Source organism: Phalaenopsis equestris, unplaced genomic scaffold (genome assembly GCF_001263595.1).
Source record: "Phalaenopsis equestris unplaced genomic scaffold, ASM126359v1 Scaffold000134, whole genome shotgun sequence".
NCBI classification, from domain to species: domain Eukaryota; kingdom Viridiplantae; phylum Streptophyta; class Magnoliopsida; order Asparagales; family Orchidaceae; genus Phalaenopsis; species Phalaenopsis equestris.
The window spans coordinates 2172376-2193656 of NW_018164576.1; the positions used below are offsets into that span (position 1 = coordinate 2172376).

Below are 21281 nucleotides of genomic sequence, written 5' to 3' on the forward strand. Positions count from 1 at the left end.
ATTCGCCGATTCTTGGTGGGATCGTTGCCTCCGACACTCTTAGGTTGTCAGTAGTTCTAGCACGATTAGAGTGACTAATTTGTGGACTAAACGGCTTTACAAAAATATTTACGAAAATAAAATAAAAATCTCTTTTGCATGTTAAAAAGAACTTTGCATAAAAAAGACTTAAACAACAACTTTCGCATGGAAATCAAATAATCTTTCTATGAAAATTTATAAAAGTCGATGGTTAGTCATTTGGATTGAGGTTAAGAACTACCTCCTGTAGATTATCGAGTTGGCAACTCTTACTCAAGATCTAGGACATCTCCTACATTTTCTTTTCTTTAGACTCCTGAAATAACTGTTCTTACTTGAGTCACTCCCACTTTTTTTTTTCATGTCCTACCGTGAAAACCTAAACCTTGAAATCTTGAAGACTAGAACCACTGATCATTATCGAGAGTTTTCTCAGGTGACTCCAATCATTTGAAATGTAATTAACTATAGGGGTTTGCTTTTATAGGGAACTTGGAACCCAGGTAAAATAAACCCTAACCCCTATTTAATCTTTATATTATATAGGGGAACTTGTCGGTCATACATAAAATGTTCGCAGACCAAATAGATGTCACAAATCTCTTAGTTTGCAGGATTGGGTTTATCGCCGAGGTCTACACTTATCTTTCGGGAGGGTGTAGTATTCGCAGTATCGGGCACGATTATGCAAACTATTGGACGAATGAGATCCATTTGGTCTCATTTTTCAAAAATTAAAACATACTACTTTCAAAACCCAAACTATATATCTTTTATATTTAAATTAAATCTCAAAAATTATTTTCATATATCATATTTTTTAAATAAATTTAATCAAAGAAAAGTTGACCGACAATGCTAGAGTTGTTACTTGTGTTCAATGAGGATTGACCAAGTATTTTCCTATTTCAATTGGGTTACATCAGGAATCAGCTTTAAGCCCTTATCTTTTATTGTAGTTATGGAAGCTTTTACTTGACATTTACAAGAGGATGTACCTTAGTGTATGTTTATGACATCCTTCTTGTGGATAAGATGAGAGAGAATTCAAGAAAAACTTAAATTATTGAGATCAACTTTAGAGTCTAAAGACTTTCGTTTGAGTAGATGTAAAACTGAATTTATTGAATGTAATTAAAAAAAAAAGTATCAAGTAGCGATGTCGTAACAATGGGTGCTCAAGTCATTAAAAAGAATGACTAGATATCTCGGGTCTATTGTTCAAAATGATGGTAATATAGATGGGGATGTTATTAGTAGAATTCAAGTTAGATGGTTGAAGTGGAGGTTGCCTTGGGCCTATTGTGCGATAAAAAAAAGTACTGCTTAGACTTTAAGGAAAAACACCTGCACATCCTGCGTCTCTCCCATGAAGGAACAGTCGCGACTCTCGTCCCTGTAGAAGAACCAGTCCTAGGAGAGTCAGACCCACCGGTGGCCTAGCTAAGCCAGCCGGCCCAACCTAGAGGGCGGGTTCTCCATAAAATTCTGAGAGCGATTCCAGCGCACCATTGGGGCCCACTAAGCCGCTAATCAAGTATAGGAGGAAGGGAACCAAGGGGGATTTTGGGAAGAAAGTTTGAGAGTATTTACGAGGGATAAGAGCTGAGGTTTGTCTATATGTTTTGCTTGGCTGTTGTTGTTTTTCTTTTGGATGATGTTCTCAGCGACGTCTAGGATTTGTGGAAAGACGATCTACCTATCAAATAGTAGATGTATCTTGTTTCTTTTCATTGGTTTTGATAAAAACAGAGCTCATTTGAGTTTCTCAACCTCTCTAGTGCAATCTATTAGCTATTTGTTCGTTGTTTTTTGTTCCAAATCGTATCACAGACCTGCAATGCTTTATGGCACAAAACGTTGGCCTGTAAAAGAGAAGCAAAAAATTAACCTAAGTGTTGTTGAGATGAGAATGCTCAGGTGGATGAGTGATTTTAAGCTAAAAGACGAAATATATCCATGAAGTAGCATATAAGAATGGAGAGAGACACCTTAGAAAGTTGGGTCACATTCAACGTCGACCATCTCATGACCCTATTAGGAGAGTAGATGTTTTAAATGCATGCAAATGCTTTAGATTTGATTTATGCTAAGAAAGATAGAGGTAGACCTAAAAAATTAGGGTATGTTGTATAAAAAATGAACATAATTTATTAGAATTAAATGAAAATACGACATTCAATAGAAGAATATTGAGAAAAGGATTCATGTAGCCAACCCCACTTAGTGGGATAAAAGCTTCTTGTTGTTGTTGTTTTTGTTGTTGTTTTAGACCAAGCTCTTAACACTATCTAAGTAGGACATTACCCCTGCAATATTTGTGAATTATTTCAAAGAAACTTGTCTTGATTAAAGCAAGAATATAGAACTAATCAAGAGAATCCATCATATACTAAAAATGTAACCAAATATTCTAGTGATTCAAAGGCTCAAGTTGTTATAGCAATTTATAAATCAGCATATAAGTAACAAAATAATGGTCTGTCAAAACAGAAGAAATATACATCAAAATAGCTATCACATACCTTTGAATCTCAATTATTGGAAGGCGGACAGCAATGAGTTCACAAAACAATTCAATGATCTCTTGTGCAGCCATCATGTTCTCCTCTCGAATTATGTGCTCCACCTGAGAGATAAATAAACTAATTTTAATCACCTATTACTGTTCACCTCCCATCATCCTCTTCTTACAAAAAACAAAATAAAATAAATAATAGGAAGTGCAAGCACAGGAATCAATTAAATTAAGTTTATCACAGAATTCAATACATAGCCAATCACCTCATCAAAGTTAATCAAGGTAAGGGAAGTCCACTAAGCTGAAAATTTATTAAACAGATGCTTAAATTTTTGAAAATTAGAAATACTTCTATTTACTTCCAATAAAAATAGAAGAAATCACAACATAATGCTTCAAATAACTTCCTATGCAAATAGTTTTCAATCATGATATCTTATATCATGGATTTGATATTAGGCTATAGATTTTAGGATTGTTTAAGATCATTCAATGAAGCCATATGAGACAGTAACGGAACATAAGTTTAAGAAAATAATGCTAGCTTCAAATAATCAATTTAGTTTCATGCCAAGAAGAACTAAAATGGAAGTGATTTTCATGTTTAGACAAGTGATCCACAAATATAAATAGAAAATAAGGATATTCATATGATTTTTATTAGTCATCTGAAAGCATTCGATTGAGTATCACAAAATTTCACTTAATATGCATTGAGACATAAATGCATGTTATAGAAGCATGTTGAAGTTGTCAAATATATGAATGATGAAGCATACACTAGTATTAAAAGTACTTGTAAAGTAAACAATGAGTTTCTAATTAGAATAGGATCGCCTCAAGAAGTAACATTTAGTCCATACCGTTTTTATTACTTATGGAGAAGCTTACAAAACATTTACAGAATAACTTGGCTTGGCATTTACTTTTTGTAGATGATATAATTCTAAATTGTGAGAAATCTATTGAGGTAAAGAAAAAATAGGACAACAGAGAGAAGGCTTAGAAGATAAATCATCTAAAATCAGCAAAATAAAGATAAGAGTATATGATATATATTTTTAGTGGATTTTATATTAACAATTATTAATCAATATTATTAAAAGATAAATTGGTGTCATAGATTTAAGAACTCTGAATCTATTATAATTATTTCAGAGGACTAGACATATAGATAAGTTAAATATGTTTTATGAGTATTATTCAATAAAAGAATACCATATAAACTTAAATGACAATTCACCTTACAATTAACTATGATTTATGATTCCACTTAAATAAAATCCTAACCCAAAATGTTTAAAAATAAAAATCTAAACCATTCATTCTCAACAAAACCTAGCCAATTCAAATGGTCAAAATTAATTACATATTGCTTATACCACAATGCTCCGATGTCATGACAATTTTAACCCTGTTAGTCCAGCAATACTAGCAACCATGAACCTTTACATAAGACTCAAGATTACCAAGGGGTGTCAATTCGGGTTGGTGGGTCGGGATCCGATTCGACCTGAATCGGGTCAACCCAAACCCAACCCAAATAATAAATGGACCATATCCGACTCAAAAATATTCGGGTCAACCCAAATCCAAATTTTTTGAGTCATGATGGTGCGTCGGGTCTTTGACAACTAGGGATGTTAATTTGGGTCAGCTTGTCGGGTACAGGAACGACTTGAAAATGACCCCACCCGAATCAAATCAACCAGAACCTGACCCGAATAATAAATGGGTCGAGTTCTCTAACCAGAACCCGACTCAAAAAATATTTAGGTCAATATGAACCCAAAATTTTACAATGCAAGTTTGAGTCATATTGGCGTGTTGGGTCAATTTTTAACACCCCTATGATTACCTCCGTATGTGTCTCAATCCCTTTCAAATTATCTTTAGCAAAAGTTGAATCATTTTAATCCCAAACACTATACATCTGCTAACCCTCTCATGTGAATCTTCTTTCCTCCGTGCTACTCAATTTCTTAAAAATTCTCTTTTATGTCTGGTCAAATCCCTACTTGACTTTTTCCTAGAATATTGCTCCTTTTTTTTAGTTTTATATTTTTTAGTTTTATTTATTCCCTTTACTCCCAACCACCATCTTAATCAAGTATTTAAAATTGTGGGTTTTTGTTGCTCTATAAGAAAGAATTTACTTCCCACTTGAAATCTACAAGTTGGACCAATAGCAAAGAAGCTTTAAGAAAGAGCCCCCTCTCTTGCACATTTTTCTAATATTATTAAGGGTTTGAATTCATTACCTATGCTGTCATTTTATAAGGTTAGAGGTGTCTAAAGGTGATATTTCTTGTACTCGTTCATATTTTAATGTTGTAAATTTCAAGTTGAAAGTCTAGGAATAGTTTCTTCATCAAATGAATGATGCAGAAAGAATGATGATAAAAGCATATGATTTTTATTTTTTTTTATTTGCATAAAAGAATGCATGCTAATGAGTTAAGTATATTAAAAATTTATAATTTTATAGGGGTCTTTACATATCAACCACTCAAAACATTAAATATGACATATTAAACACCCAAACTTTAAATATAACATTTTAATCACCAAAAATTCTCTCAAAGCCTTCACTACTTGTAAAGAAGGATGGTTGAAATGAAAAAAGTGATTACAATGTTATATTTAAAGTTTGGCTGGTTAAAATGTTATATGCAATGTTTTAGGTGATTGGTATGTAAAAACCCAAATTTTATAATGTATTATTAAATAGAAAAATAAGCCCTTTTTGCTTAAATGCATTATTAATAGCTTCCTCATTCATAATTAACGAATAACCTTAAATACTTTAATTGATATAGATTTAAAATAATAAAGAGATTGGTAAGAGTAAAAGATTTTGATGCTTCGGTTCTATCAAACAAACAAATATATAAATGGAGGAATATTTTAGCAAAAAAGTGATAAAATTATCGCATGATAGTTTATTATAAAATCAATAAACAAATAAAAAAAAGACTTTCCACATTGCATGATTTTAAGTGTTGGACAACCAGGAATCATAATTAAGTGTGATAAATGAGAATCTAAAGATGCATGAGTGATAAAATTAAGGGACAAATGATGACAAAATGATCCTACTCATAATTTCTCTAATGAAAAAGATAATTTTTTTCAATAGTATGTACTGAAGGCAACTGTATAATAGTGTAGGTATATGTACAAAGGAGAGCAAAAGATGTCCTGATAAAATGACAACTAAATCAATTCAAATTTCATGTGAAGGAAGAGTGACAGACATAAGAAAACTTAGCGAAAGTTGTGAATAAATATTTGAAAGAAAAAAAAAATTTCAAACGTGGCGTCTATTGCAACATCAAAAACTTAATTGGACACCATACATCATTTTCAACCAAGTGAAATCAATCCTATTTGTCATAAAACAGCAAAATGTAATTAATAACCAACATAAATGTTGTTTACTGTCATAAATTTGATCCAACTTGCAACAAGGTTGTATTCTTAAGCAGAAAACACCAAACAATTCCTTTATTTTAGTATCACGACTAGGCTCATATTTCAATATGAAAAATATTGCCCAATGAAATTTTATAGACATACAGTAAACACGAAGCTGAAATGCTGTATGGGGCCTGTTAGAGCTGGCCACACCAGCAATATTCTATCAGAGTCATGCCTATGGGGACAAACTGAGCCACACCATTTCAACAAAATAATGAGAAAATATTCCTAAAAATAATATTTTTTTCTCAAATAGATCCTTTTTTGCTGGATAAAATTTCAATTCATTTCCCAAGGTGGTCTTTGGTTGCAAAGTTTAGTCAACCTTTAGCTAAAATTTATGCTAAATCTAGTTAAAATTTTTTGAGCCACATAAATCATACCATCCCCCATTTCCTCTCTTCTTAGTCAAAATAATAGATTTAGAAAACACTTGGAGGTTTAGGATGTAATAGATTTACACTCTTATGAATATCCCTTTTCTTCTCCTTCATATAAAATCTAAATCTTGACAATAGTAAAACACATATTGAACGGCTGACAAGATTTTAACTAGACTTGGAATCTATCAAGCCAAACAACTGTCAAGTTTTATATTCTTACATCTTTACTAAATCCTACTGTCAGCCAAACAGCCCCTAAAAATCCTTTTACACACATGAAATGAAAAGATATCAGACTTCAATAAGGAAATAAAAAGGGGGGGAAAATCTAGCCATACCCTAATACGGGCAGTAGCTTCTTGCCCATTCTCGAGAAGATTGGCAATATCTTTTCGCATCTGCTTCAGCTGAATCTCTCTTCTATTCCGCAGAAGCTTTATCCTCGGAACTGTCAGCTTCAGCAGCGTTTTGCTGATCAACCAAAACAGTAAATTTAAACTAAATCCACAAAGGTTCACAATTAATTAAATGAAATCAATTTCAGTAAACAATTACTCCCGTAAACCAAACCATACCCACAAAATTCACCATAGCTCGCAAGGCACAAAATCAAAACCCAAAATCTCAACCTAACTGAACAAGGCTTTGCGGGAACCAAAAAAAGCAATCAAAGATCAAATATCTACCATTTCGCCGCTTTGAAACCCTTGTTAAAAAACGAATCAAGCATGGCGATCGGTGATGCTGACACCAAAACCGATAGTCAGCAAATCTTTCTCAATTCAAGGCTCGGTCTGCGAAGAGAGCGGATGAATATTAATCGAGTGAGAGGGAGAAAGGAAAGAGGAGAGAAACCCACCGCCGGCCGTGCGCGTACCTGCTTCACCTTTAGACAGGAATGGTGACCTTTGCCTTCAGCTCGAAGGTTCTCTCCATGCGAAATACTCTTCGCCAAGGCACCAATGCCGACACGAAACACGACACGACACACGACACGCATTCGACACGGGATATATCTGCATTTCATATAAATTATAACATATATTTTTAAAGAATAAAAATAATACAAGTTAATTGCGCTATAGAGACTCATTAAAAAACAACCAGTCAAATTCTTAATTATCAAGATGCAAATGATAATAATAATATTTAGTGTTGTAAAAGTCGAGTTAAATAGTGACTTGCATTTTGTTTCGATGATTCACGACCAAATGATATAACTTATGAAGAGGAGAGAGAGATGAATAATAATGAATAATATTTTCTAGTGTCTATTCATAATGTTTCAACGATTTATAAATGAGATATATAATGATGATATTATATTTTTTACTCTCATTTGAAAAGCGGTATGTACAATGGTCTCTTTAGTATTTTACAAGCATGGGTTTTATCATTTGGTTTCCTTGTGGTTTGTGTTGGTATCATTTTTTGATATCCCAGACGTATAATGTCCGCTTGAACGACCTTAGAATATGCTTCACGCACATGACTCCCCGAGGCTCGAGATATTTGTCTTCGATCCTCCGGCAGGTGGCTAAGATTGTTTAGCTAGGCTTTGGCTATCGATGAGACGTGGGTCAGCCGACATTACATTGATGAGATGGGTATGATTGGACGAGTTTTGTTCGACGCAACACGAACAAATCAGGCTCTAAATTGGCTTGCTCGCGATGAATTATCCTTTAGATGACTGGATGGTGGAATGGACAACGCAGAAGCATCAGAAACAACGTTTTCGCTTAAGAAGGATCTTCTAAGTCTTGTCACCTGGCCTAAATCATCAAAATCATGAAACAACCTAAACAATGTAAGTGTGACCACGCCCTTATGGTGGTGTAACTGCACTCAGGAGTGGCCATGCCCACTCTTCAACCATTTTTTTTAGTTAACTCATTGCATGGTCGCTCATTTTCCATTTTGACAATGTCTATCCACCATGATAAGCTATTGGACCGGTTTAAATGCCAAAAATGGCATGTGAGTTATTTGAGACCTTGCCAAATGAGGCAAACGATCATTCCATGCCTTGAGCCCAGAAAAATATATAGTGCAGGGAAGACTAGAGGAGATTGCGCTCATTTCACTTAGAGGGAACCAAAGAGCGATCACTGAGAGCATGGGGGAGAGTTTTGAAGATTTCTTAAAGAGCTTCTTCATCATTTTTCTTCTTCATTTTCTCCATTCTTCTTCTTCTTCCTCTCATTTTTTTTTCTCGCTCACCGTCTTGGTTTCAGAAACAGAGAGGAAGAGTGAAGTGTGGTGTTGCGTCGACGCTAGCAAACTCCTTGCGATGAGAGCTTCATCACCTGAGGGGAGCGAAGACGAAGAGAGCTTCTTCACGAGCAATGAGTGACCTTCGATCAACCACTATGGCAGTATAACCTCCTCAACCTACGCATTTTTCCATTTCCTAGAGACTCTAGGTATGGTTGTTTGTTGTGCTTAGAGGAGACTGATAGGTTAAAGTCCCTCTGTGGATTCTCCCATACAAACCCGAGCTGTTCCTTGAAGCCATACCACTAAAATCCCATAGAAGATAGGAGGTAACAACCTCGTTGTTTGTTCCAGCGATTTTACTGAGATGGATGAGTGAAATCAAATGATCATGCAGATGATGACGCCCCTTTGGTCGTCATTTGCTCGATCATGACGAGTTCTCCTTGTGAGTAAATACTTTGTTCTATGTCGGGCAAATGGGAGACAAGGTCATGTCGCTTCGTGCAATATGACATTGACATCTCTTCCATCAATTCAACCCTAGAACCTACGCGAGGTTGTGTTGTCAAGCGTTTTAGGTTGCATTGCATATGTGTGTTCATTTAATGCATTTTTTAATGTGGATCATGTCGCATGTCGTACGCGTAATCGCGTGAGCACTTTGGTTCGATCGTCCACCTCGACATAATTGACCGATCACTTTAGATCTGGTCAGCCGCCCTGGTTAGTTTGACCTATTCTCCAAGCTCAATCGGTCGTCTTAGCGCCCGATCTTTTGAGTTCGATCGACCGCCGCATGTCGATCACCTTCTTTAGGTCTGATCTCCCGTCCCGACCCAATCGATTTATTTTTTAGGTTCGATAGGCCACCCCGTCCTTATCGCCCAATATTTTGAGTTTGATTGGCTGCCCTGACTGGATTGTCCTATCTTTTGGATTTGATCGATTACACAGGTTCGATCGCCCACCTCAACACAATCGTTATATCACTTGGGTTCGATCGACTGAACTGGTTTGATTACCCATTTTTGGTTCGATCACCCACTCTGATCTGATTCTCCAATCTTTTGGGTTTGATTGACCTCACAAATTCAATCACCCCATTTTGGGTTCAATCAGTCGCTCCAACCAGATCACCCAATCTTTTGGGTTCGATCGACTACATTAATTTGATCACCCACTCTGGGTTCGATCGGTCGCCTCTATTGGAGGGCAGACTATTGCATCAAGCGAGCATTCTTGTAGTGGATGACTCAGACGTTCTATTGACTTGTTTCTCATCCAATGTTTCGTTCTTGGTTCATCTGAAAAGTCTTCTTGTTTGCCTCGTGGATTGGCCAATTTTGGCCAAATTTGCATTGCTTGTATGGCTTTGCTCGTTTGGTGAGGCGGGTCTGATGATCCCCTGACAGTGGGCCTGCATCCTTCATATTCTTTTATTCTGAATCGTTAGATCTCTCTTAGATCAATGCATACATTTATTTGATGTACACTTTTCATAAATTATGATAGTAGTCAAAATAAAAGTAAGAAATTTATAAAAAAAAATAAAAAATGATATGCCAATTAATCCTTTAAAGAAAAAAATTTGGTAAAACAAGGAAATGATAAGTCATAATATAAAATGGGCTCAACATACCTTCTCAAGAAACTATATCATCTTAGTATGAAATGGCCATTTTTTTTTTTTTTTTTTTTTTTGACAACCATTGCTTAATGGACATCACAAATTCCTTAATCATGATTCACTAATTGTGATGGACTGATGATAAACTAAAAAAACTAAAGCAATAACCAACAAGACAATTAATTAGTAAATAGCTATGTTGCAAGTGATATTTGAGTGATCCTTATGTTAACATACAAGAATTAGGTGGTAGGTATTTAAAAACCATTAACTTTTATCAGGGGCATTTACATACATACCGACACTAAAATTTTAATTTTAACATCTATACTAAAAAATATATTTATATCATATAAAAAATACTATTATTTATTTTTCTTTAATAGTTAGTTTTATATGTATACATAAGGTGACATGTACATAAACAAACATTAAAGTTGTGTTATATATGCAAATTAATATGAATTAACTCATAATTATATAAATTTTCTTTTTTTTTATCGGGGGCGTTTAGATACGTCAAAATCAAGATTTTTATATTTTTTTAACAACTAAGATTTCATGATTACAAACATCATATGAAAAGAAGGAATCATTATCATTTTTTAATAGTCATGTTTTCATTCATAAATGAAGTATGTGCGTAAAAATGAAATTTTTGATATGAGATAGGAATATATATATATATATATATATAATTTTCTCGTTTTATTAATATGGCCTAATTGTACCATAAAACCCTAATAAGTTATGTTGGGAGAATGTTGGGAGAGAGAGAGGAGAGTGGAAGGCGCCATTACCATGATTTCGCTTACTCGAAATCTCTGCCTGCTCCCCCGTCTCACTCTTCGCAGCTCGATTTTCATCTCCTCATCCCTCTTCTTCTCCACTTCCACAGCCAGAAAACCTTCTCCCAAGCTTTCATTCATCGCAGGATACCTCATATCCTCAATCGGTTTTTCGCCGGAGAAGGCCATCGAAGCATCCAAGCAAATCCGCCACATCAATTCCCCTTCGAAACCTGACGCCGTGCTCAAATTCTTCAAAAGCATCGGTCTTGACGAAGCTGGCATCAGAAATGCGGTTTCTCGAAAGCCCATTTTACTCTGCACTCAGGTGGAGAAAACTTTGAAGCCGAAGGTGCGAGTTTTACAGCAGGTAGGCTTTTCACAACCCGAAATCGCCAAGCTGATTTCGGAAAACCCTTTTTTCCTCCACCGTAAGAACGTTCAGCTGAAGATCGAGTTCTTGGCGGATCTCTTTAGTTCGAAAGCGGATCTCTATCGAGCCATCATTAAGAACACACACCTTCTATGCTCCAATCTGGATAATAGAATCATGCCAAATGTCTCCTACTTGAGAGCGTGTGGACTTTCCAGCGATCAAATTGGCTATCTCATGAAATGCAACCATAGATTTATCACCAGAAGACTCGATTCCATCAAGAGCGTTGTACAGCGAGCGATAGAATTAGGGTTTTCTCCGGAATCAAAAATGTTCCGCTTCGCGCTGCATTCCACCTGCCGCATGAGCAGAGCTTCCGTAGATGCGAAGATCAAGGTGATGAGGACCTTCGGGTTGTCTGAAGCCGAAATTTCATCGGCGATTCTGAAGGCTCCACAGCTGCTGTTTTTGTCTGTGGAAAATATCAAAAGCAAGGCGGATTTCTTCATGAAAAGACCAGATTGCGAGCTCTCTTATGTAATCTCTCACCCGAAGCTTCTCTGCTATAGCTTTGAGAAGAGGTTGGTTCCGAGATATCATGTTCTTGAGCTACTCAAGTTGAAAGGTCTTCCTAAGAGAAAATGTGGACTCTTTTACTGCATGATGATCAGTGATAAGAAGTTTGTGGAGAAGTTTATTTTACCATATGAAAAGGAGTTGCCGGATCTTAGTAAAATTTTCCTTTCTGCGTGTGCTGGCAATGTTTCAATGGAGGATTGTTTCTCATGAAAGACAAGAAAGCGAGGTTTACATGAATTTAAAAGAAGATTGGATTCAGCAAAGAAACCAAAGGTACAAGTTTTGGGTTTTGATTGTTTTTATGATGTTTTAATAGTTCTACTAACAAGTATAAGGCTATTGGCTCAGATGATTTAATTGCTGAATAGACTAAGGAGTTGTTTAGCTGCAGGTAGTATTTGTAAATTCAGATTTAGTATAGCTTGATAAGTTTAAAAATCTCAGAATTTATTTTGTATGGAAAATGTAACTATTTTTCAGTTCTGATGAATTGTTTGACTATTTGTTTTATGATTTAAGATTCATGAGAGGGAGAACTTTTTAAATCTGTTGAATCTTGTGAATGTCGTGGATTCAAAACATCTTGGATTAAATCAATGATGAGACTGAGATGGAATTTATCAAACCAATAGGATTCAAAGTCTCTAAAATTTTGTCTAGTAGGATTTGGGCTGTCTTGCTTAAATTTTGTCTTTAGGTGAATTAAAACCAGAAAGTTATTGATATGATCATTTATAAATATTATCACATTATAATATGGTAATGTCATCACTGGCTTATAGTTTCCGTTATTCTTTCCATTTTGCCCATGCAGTGCTAAGTAGGCTTATTAATGTGTTGAGCCTTCCCTTAACTGAATTCCAACCCCAGTATGGTTCAATACGTCCAACATATTTTCCTTTTTATTCAACCTAGGGTTCATTTGGGGTGGCCACAACTGTCTTTTATTTAAGTAGCACTAGAAGTAAAACTATTGTAGGAAAGCAAAAATTTTGAAGTTTTAGGTATTATTATTGTTATTACTACTATTATAATAATAATAATTATTATTATTTTAAAAATGGGGGACAATAATTTTCTTATGTCTACCTCGGTCTAGCAACTTTAGTAGTAAAAATTTATTTCTTTTCATAGAAATTTTTTAAAAATAGCTAAAAGTTTGTGGCCAAACAGAATTATGTTAGCCATCTGAAAAAGGAAACTCGGAAAAAATTATCCCAAATAGATCTTAATTCAAGCTGGGTTGGACCTTTGGTAAACCTACATTTCGATGAATAGAACTATCATTTATGAAAAATGTATACCAAAATGTCTCACTTGAAATATCATTTTTTAGCAACTCTATCACTGATTTAAGAATACAACAATTACAACAAGCCTTTATCCCACTATGTGGGGTTGACTACAAAAATCTTTTTTCTCCATTGTGTTTTATTAAGCGTCATATTTTCATTTAATTCTTATAAATTAAAATCTTTTTTTATACAATATGCCAAGTCTTTATAGGTCTACCCTTGCATTTCTTAACATAAGTCAAATCTAAAGCAACTACTCTCTCCTAACCAGATCATCAGATGGTCGACATTTAATATGGCCAAACCATCTTAAGATGACTCTCTAATCTTATTTGCCACGGGAGCTATACCAACCCTTTCACGGATAGATTCATTACACATTTTGTCTCTAAGAATATATAAACTAAATGATGATCATTGGTGTAATCCTGTAATAATTTAAAATACAGTGATCATTTTATAATGACTTGTAATAGTATTCAATGCTTCATCATACATATCTAATATTTTTAATGTATATAACATTTTATAGGTGCATATTTCCTCCTTAACGCATCTTTCATTAATTAATATACTTGATTATTTGCCTTTATATGATCGATAAAAATATAAAAAAGATCTTTTCTTATTGCTCAATACTTTTCATTAATTATTTAAACTTAAAAAATTATTTGTATAATGGATACTAACATGGAATCCAATTAATTGTTCAAAACCAACATAATTTTTTTAGGCTTATGTACAACTGCTCTGAGTAAATTTATTGAATGATCTCTAAGTGTGCTTCATTTTTCTAGTGCATTCTATTGTTCTTAAATATTGATTGCAAAATACTTTCTTCCATTATTTGACTCTTTTTAGTCGTTAAAACTTCATTTAACATATGTTAAATCAAAGTGTTAAATTTAAATTATTAATCATTATTGTCCAAATTATAGTAGATATGTTACATTGGACAAAATCTTTGTAAAGTTTATTAGTTACTGATTAGTAATAATTATTCTTTTAATAATGATATATAAATAGTCAAATGGATTTAAAAAAAGATCATGTAAATGATATATACTATTAATTATTATGAAATTAATAATTATGAAATAATATTTTTGAAAGATGATTTGATACATAGTTTTGATTTGTTTAGGTTGAGTGGGCTGATGAGTATATGATTAAAGAAGTTCAACTCGGGTGGTCGAAATAATAATAATTATCAAGCTTAGTATAGAGTGATAAAGAAGTTAAACTTGTTTAGGTTTGATTTGTAAGTGAATATTATGAAGACTTCAAAGTTTTATTAAGCTACAAATAGATAAATCATGTTACATGAATCTAAGTGTGATAAAGAAGTCACTATCATCCAAGCTTATTATGGTAATAATGATAAGATTATTGTCAAAGTTTGGTCAAGAATGATAGATTATCAATTAATTATAGAAAATTCAGAATATCATCTATTGAAAATAAGACATTTAAAAATATAGTTAATTAATTAAAGCATGCACAAGTAGGTTGGATCACCAACAAGATAACTAGATAGGTATTAGAAAGGAAAATGCATAAACAAAAGGTCTTGGGGTTAGAAATTGTGCAAAGTAAAATCACTCCTCATCACTAAATGGAGAATTATGGTTTATAAAGCTGGATCAAAATATTTGGGATAAAACTAATGATGATGATAATGTTGATCACAAGATAAAATTTAGTGAGTTATTAATTTGCCATTTTAATGCTGTGAAAAACGGTAAATTTGCAGTATTCAGAATGCAAATATCTTTAAGAAACACCAAAAGGCTGAAAACTCATGATGTTGACAAAACAATTAACTTTTTAAATTATCCATCAGGTTGATACCTCAAAGTTATATTTGCTATACCTGCTTTCTTCTTAAGATAGTATTCTAACAAAAAACTTCCCAGCAGAAGAAGCAGAGAAATAAATGACATGGAGCCTTAGCATTATGTTCTTGTAATAAGAAAAACAAGTTCTTTCATAAACTTCGTCTCAGAAAGTAAGATGAGGTTGTAGAAACTCCGTCTTTCTTTGCCCGGATGAATCTAGGTTGCATTCAAACTTCTGCCCGATACGATGTAAAACAGAAACTTGATCTTGGTGTTGTGAATACGCAGTAAACATTCTCCATTTACAAGGAATTCCCAATCCCTCAAACCTGTTCGTGAAAGCTTCCAGATACACTCCACAACTTAATTCTTTCATCAGAAATTTGGGATTCCCACAACAAAGTGAGTTTGGCTTGATTGTTTGCTCAATCTTTCAGAAAATCAAGAATGTTTAGCTGCTACCAGCTTGGTGGCGATCTGGGTTTCAGAGAACCCTGGCTTGCTTAAAAAGCTTAAATCTTTGGCTTCAGTCTGGAATCATCAGTGTCCTACTGCTTGAAGAAATGGACGGAGATCCCATAATTAGAAGCTTTAAACTCCAAAGATAAACTAGCATAATCCATAAGAAGAGGATGGAGCTCATATTTTTTGCAGTGAGAGTCCTCGAGGAAATAAAGAGCTTTTGTGAATCAAAATCATATGTTCTCAATGGCGGAGGAGCAGACAGCTTCGTTGTCATTGGCGAGCACACACTAGCGATGTGTGAGACAATGCTAGGTCATCCCAGTTCCCATAAATTAATATTTCCAATATAAATATTATATTTATACACACACTACATGTAATAATAAATTCTTGCATCATATACAAATGGACATTTTCAAACAGAAATATCAATGTGTTTTCCGGTAAATGTATTTGAAACGGTCGAAAACTCAAAGATTCTTCCTAGATTTGTTTTTTCTTCTTATGTAGATTTAATGTCAAGTGATTTGCAGTGATCTTTTAAATGCAATTATGAGATATCAATAGATTCCAGATACTGGTAGATTGAAGAAGCTTCTCTGCAAGCTTATATCAAATAAAATCACCACTGCAAGCAGAGTCGTGAAGATTCAGCTGTCTTCATTCGGTATGCCATGCTTTGATGACTGAAATTTTTTTTAATGTGAAATGCAATTTTCTGGTTATGGAGATTGCTCAAAGGATATACTCTCATCAAATGAAGAAATGGAGTGTTTGCTGTGGTTATGGATTATATGGACACTTATTTGTGGGAAGGAATGGTAGTTCTGTTGTAAATACTGACTGATAATTGTTAATATCACATGATTGAAATTACACATATCCTCTTTCTGATTCTACTAATTTTAAGCATTTTATCTTTCAAATATTTTGTGTGTTATTCTAACTTGTTTAACTATTTCAACAAACATTACATCAAGTATGACTATATTGTATAAATATACACCAAAACAACTTAGTTTGATTATCTTTTGTGAGCAACTTCAGGTAACCAATATGTAAGCATATGAATTAAGTGTTAATCCTTGATGCAACCCAGGTATAATTGCAAATTCTTTGATTACTCAACTATTTCAAATATAATCAATGTCCCATCATACATATTTATAGTAATCTTAACATATATTGAACAAACATTTCTTCATTGATGCATAACAAATCAAATCTCATGACATTCAATAATGTCGTTTCAAGTTCAATAAAAATCATGTTAAGAGTTTTAATCATGATTTGATATTTTCACCTTAATTATCTTAACACAAAAAAAACTAGATATATATATAAATAATATTTCCAATCTACCTTGAGAAAAAGCACTTCAAAGAGGCTCATAGCAGGGGTAATTTTATTTTAATCGTCTAATTGGAGCATTTCAACCTTTCATTGCATGTCCAAACCACTAATTTAACCATTTGCTTTCAGAAGATGCTACAATCCATCAAATTCATTTAATACTATACAATTTCTCGATTTTACACATATCCCTCTAAATTTTTATTATCCAACACTGGGATCCATTAAACAAAACGTAATTGTAATTTTATAAAATTTATATTCAATAAATTTTAGGGGCATGCATCCATACCACCTGATTCTTATTTATTTACATATCTAACACTTAAACTTTAGTTCTGAAATTTATACCATCTAAATCTTTAACATCACACCAAAATACTATTATTTTAACTTTTAAAAAGTGAAATATACCTTTTTCATGCAAAGGGAAAGTGGCATTTATGCAAAAATTGAAATTTTGGTGTTAGATATGTAAATGCAAAGGAATTGAGTAGTATCTATATAAATCTTCCTAAATTTCATGATATTCTTTAACCACATATTACCCTAAAGACAATGTTCTATTTTAGACATCCAATCTTAACTTGGAAGATATATTCTCATATACATGTCCATTATTTTATCTAATAAATATAAGATACTTAAATGTATTATCTATCACATAAAAACATCATTTTAATTTCTAATATTATTTATTGATAATTGTTAATACCACACCATTAATATTATATATCATACATTATTCTTGTTATACAAATTATAACCTTTTTTTATTTGGATAATTTCTTAATTTTTCTTTCTCCTTCAACAACAAAAAATGTTGGCATGCAACTAATTTCTAATAATGATATCCCACTTATAACCTTTGTAAGCATCTCAATTAACAGTGCAAAAAATGCAAGTAGTAAGTATTAAAACATTGATGTAATCATTTCATAATTTCAAGTACTTAGTCCATATGTCATCATACATATATTCACTAATCTTAACATAAGAAAATATTTCATTACATTACCTCTCATAACTTTTTTAAAGCTCCTGAACCTAAATATTTGCATATAATTATTAGTTACTTCTTACTAACATATCTTTTATTCCTAATCATGATTTTCAACATATAAAATGCATATAGGATTTAGTAGAACAAAAACAAAAAAGATTTCCTATAACTTTAGTTGGATTAAATGAATAATTATTAAACAATATTGTTGAATCATTACATAATACATATATTTGATAAGTTTATGTAAATACTAAGAATTTAAATTTTAGAGTATAATTTAGGTGCTTAAAAGTTGTGTAAAATACAATTAACAATTTATGCAACACAAAAAATGATTAGGATTTATAAAGTTGATTCAAAATATTTGTTATGAATGATGAGAAATGATGATGAGAAGGGTCAACATTGAATGGTGAAGTACTAAGCTACAACAAAAGAAAAACCCAAAGCCAAAATGAATATTATTTGTGAATATTCATATTTTTAATCCAAGTTTTAGGGGGGGAAATGTAAGGAATGCATGTCTACATATGCAATTTATTGATTCTGGTCATTTTTTAACGCTATTTTTTAACCACACTGTTAGAGAAAGATAGCCCAAATTTACTATAAATTCTATGTCCATCCACTATTTTGCTAATTGCAAACCTACACAGTGGGCGCACAAACAATTAGCAAGGTGCTGAACAGTTAGGAAATCCTAAGACAACTTTTTATCAAGCTAACTTTAAATATCCAAAGTGTTTGTGTATAAACTTTAAAAAAAATGTACTTTTCCAGAAAATCAACTCAACAGATAAGGTGTGATTTTGATATTCATATGCTTTAAATTAAATCACAAGAAAGGCATATGGAGAACTGTAAAATCCGGTCAAACATTATAAAAGAACCATCCTTCTTCATAATGTTGTTAACTAAAATGATAATAATTTCTATAAAGTCACTAACAGGACAAATTTTCAGAAACCATAAATGCTTCTGTCAAATAAGCTTATGGCCAAAGAAAACATCATTTAATTTAAACAGATCTGTCAAAACTCCAAAGATTATTATTTTAAAATTCTTAAAAGGCCAAAAATTCATAATGTCAAAAAAAAAAAAAAAAAGATAATTTGTCAAAATTTTAACAGCAATTAGGCCAAATACCTGATATTATCTTTGCAACGCCTGCTTTCTTCATAAGAAACAGTACTAACTCAGAACCTTCTCAGCAGAAGCAGAGACATAAACATCAAGGAGCTTTGGCATCTTTTTCTGATAAGGAAATATAAATTTGTTCATAAATTTCATCTCAGAAAGTGCAATGTAGTTGTAAAAATCTAACTCCTTCTTTAGATGTCCCTTCGCCTTCAGAAGCTTCAGGATACGATTCCTTGGAATCAATCTTCTATTCAAACTAAGCCCCAAGATGGAGGGATGACTAATCACATAAGAAGGCTCACATCCTGCTTCCATTACCAAGAATTTAATCGTCTCCTGCAAGTTTTTCTCAGACAAACTGACAACAGAAGGTTGTTTCTGAATAGCTGACAGAATCTCAGCCTCTGAAAACCCTAATTTGCCCAAAAACTTGATCTTTGTTTTCACCACATCTGAGTTATTTGCTATAAAGAAACGGAACGCTTGATAAAACATCTTAGATCCGCGAGGAATTCCCAGTTCCTCAACCCTATTAGCCACAGCTTCCAGGTAGCTGAGAGGTCTACCCATGAGCTGCCGAACCTTCATCATCAAGGACCCAATCCTCGCATCAGAAAGTCGACATTTCCTCAAGAAACTGAGATTGGGTTTGATCATCTTCTCAAGGTTACAAGATAAAAGCGAAATATCATTCGAAAAAGCTTTGACAACGTTCTCGTCGGAACCAAGAACGCCTCTCAAGAACTCAACCCTAGGAAGCACATTGCAATAACTCAGATAATTGAGATTGAAGGGATTAGCGGTAACCAGTTTGGCAATCTGGGTTTCAGAGAACCCTAGCTTACTCAATCCTTCAATCTTCGGCTTCAGGGTAGAATCTACATTAGCGCATAGTATTCTGGAGTGATGCAAAATGATCCTTTTGATGTTGGAATCGGTCAAACCATTCTGCTTGAAGAATTGGAGGACGGAGTCGGGATGCGAGGGTGATTTGATGTGGATTACGGACTTGGAAGCTTTGATCGCTTCTTCTGGAGATAAACCGACAGAGTCGATGAGGTAGTTGACGATGGAGAAGGATTTTGGGGGCGGGTCTTTGACTTTTGAGGCGAAGAGGGAGAGGGGGATTCGGAACTGAGAAGAGGAGAAGAGGGTGGAGATCTTACTCTTTGAAACGAGGTAGTTGAGGAGAAAAGAAGAGTTTTTACGAATCAAAAACATATCTTTTTCTTTAGCGGATGAGAATCAGATTGGTTTCGATTCGAAGAACAGCAGGCGCGCGCGTATGTTTCTGCTTCGCTCTTTACCTTCTCTTTTGAAAGAAACCTAAGAACATTGGCAAGCTTTCATGGCTTTTATTTAATTTTAATTACTTTTATAGAAGGATAAATATGATTAGGGCAGTTGTCTATGAAATATTATGAACGGGTCCCTGACTAATCTTTAACATTTATGGCGTTTTTGGATTCCTTTTAATTTTTAAATTTATTTTAAAAATGAATCAATAAAATGGATGATAAAATACATTTATTAAGTTTATTTATTTATGAAAATAAATTATTTTTCAAAGTTAAAAAGAATTATAAATTGTCTGCATATGATATTTAAAAAAAATATTGAATATATTTCTACATTTTGTTGAATTTAAACATACTCTCCACAGGCACTCCAGTCAAACTTTCTAGTCATGATCTAGGTCGACTTGCCAGTATAATCATAAGTAGACTTGCCACACGACTAAAGGAGAGGACATCTACTAAGATTCAGGAACGACTCACCCATTAATCTCACCAGACTCATCTGATTGACCCAAACCAGAGAGCTACTCAACAAACTAGAAGATGGTGACTACCAATCTAAATTTGAGTTTATATTTGGGCTATACATATGACTGTGAATTTAGCTTGTAAATCGTTAATCACTCAAAAATTGATTCGAATTTTGGTTCATATCGAAATAAACGGGTCAAGCTACAAGCAAAAATTTTAGATTAATTTTTTTTCGAGTCGATTTTGAGCCGACCTCAGCTCGGCTCGAAATCAGATCGTTAACAACTTAAGTGATGTTAGAGCTGTGAATTTAACGAATTTAGCTCGAAGAACGTTAATCATTCGGAAATTGATTCAAATTTTGGCTTAGATCGAAATAAAAGAATTGAGCTATGAGACAAAATTTTGGATCAAATTTTT

At 33.4% G+C, this 21281-nt stretch overlaps 3 protein-coding genes across 11 annotated transcripts in view; 1 reads left to right on the forward strand and 2 right to left on the reverse strand.

The window, feature by feature from the left end:
- Nucleotides 1–7369, reverse strand: part of LOC110021365 (IST1 homolog) — a 29854-nt gene extending 22485 nt beyond the window's left edge. Inside the window, exons 1-4 of one of the 2 annotated variants that reach the window (XM_020719826.1) lie at nt 7283–7369; nt 7092–7199; nt 6744–6876; nt 2547–2650 (exon numbers count right to left, since the gene is read on the reverse strand). In XM_020719826.1, the coding sequence (XP_020575485.1) occupies nt 2547–2650; nt 6744–6876; nt 7092–7135 (281 nt within the window). In that variant the 5' untranslated portion in view covers nt 7136–7199; nt 7283–7369. Of the gene's footprint in view, nt 1–2546; nt 2651–6743; nt 6877–7091; nt 7200–7264 lie in introns of both variants that reach the window. The other variant, XM_020719827.1, reaches the window with a different exon arrangement.
- A 3624-nt stretch (nt 7370–10993) lies between these two features.
- LOC110021446 (transcription termination factor MTERF15, mitochondrial-like) lies at nt 10994–16611 on the forward strand. 5 transcript variants are annotated; one of them, XM_020719929.1, is made up of 2 exons: nt 10994–12268; nt 16168–16611. In XM_020719929.1, exon 1 carries the CDS (start codon nt 11003–11005, stop codon nt 12203–12205), a length of 1203 nt encoding a protein of 400 aa, XP_020575588.1. In that variant the 5' UTR covers nt 10994–11002; the 3' UTR covers nt 12206–12268; nt 16168–16611. The 5 variants fall into 5 exon arrangements, with proteins under 5 accessions (XP_020575588.1, XP_020575592.1, XP_020575593.1 ...); XM_020719933.1 differs by having other exon boundaries at nt 16178–16611; XM_020719934.1 differs by lacking the exon at nt 16168–16611 and adding an exon at nt 16104–16126.
- On the reverse strand, nt 15606–20434 carry LOC110021447 (transcription termination factor MTERF15, mitochondrial-like). 4 transcript variants are annotated; one of them, XM_020719938.1, is made up of 2 exons: nt 19099–20434; nt 15606–15679 (listed from the first exon to the last, which is right to left on the reverse strand). In XM_020719938.1, the coding sequence occupies exon 1, from the start codon at nt 20311–20313 to the stop codon at nt 19144–19146; it is 1170 nt and encodes a 389-aa protein (XP_020575597.1). In that variant the 5' UTR covers nt 20314–20434; the 3' UTR covers nt 15606–15679; nt 19099–19143. The 4 variants fall into 4 exon arrangements, with proteins under 4 accessions (XP_020575597.1, XP_020575598.1, XP_020575595.1 ...); XM_020719939.1 differs by having other exon boundaries at nt 15665–15737; XM_020719936.1 differs by lacking the exon at nt 15606–15679 and adding an exon at nt 15838–15901.
- Nucleotides 20435–21281: the final 847 nt, after the last annotated feature.

Bases quoted from the DNA above. Each gene is read 5' to 3' on its own strand.
- LOC110021446 (XM_020719929.1), top strand. From the start codon at position 11,003: ATGTTGGGAGAATGTTGGGAGAGAGAGAGGAGAGTGGAAGGCGCCATT.
- LOC110021447 (XM_020719938.1), bottom strand. From the start codon at position 20,313: ATGTTTTTGATTCGTAAAAACTCTTCTTTTCTCCTCAACTACCTCGTT.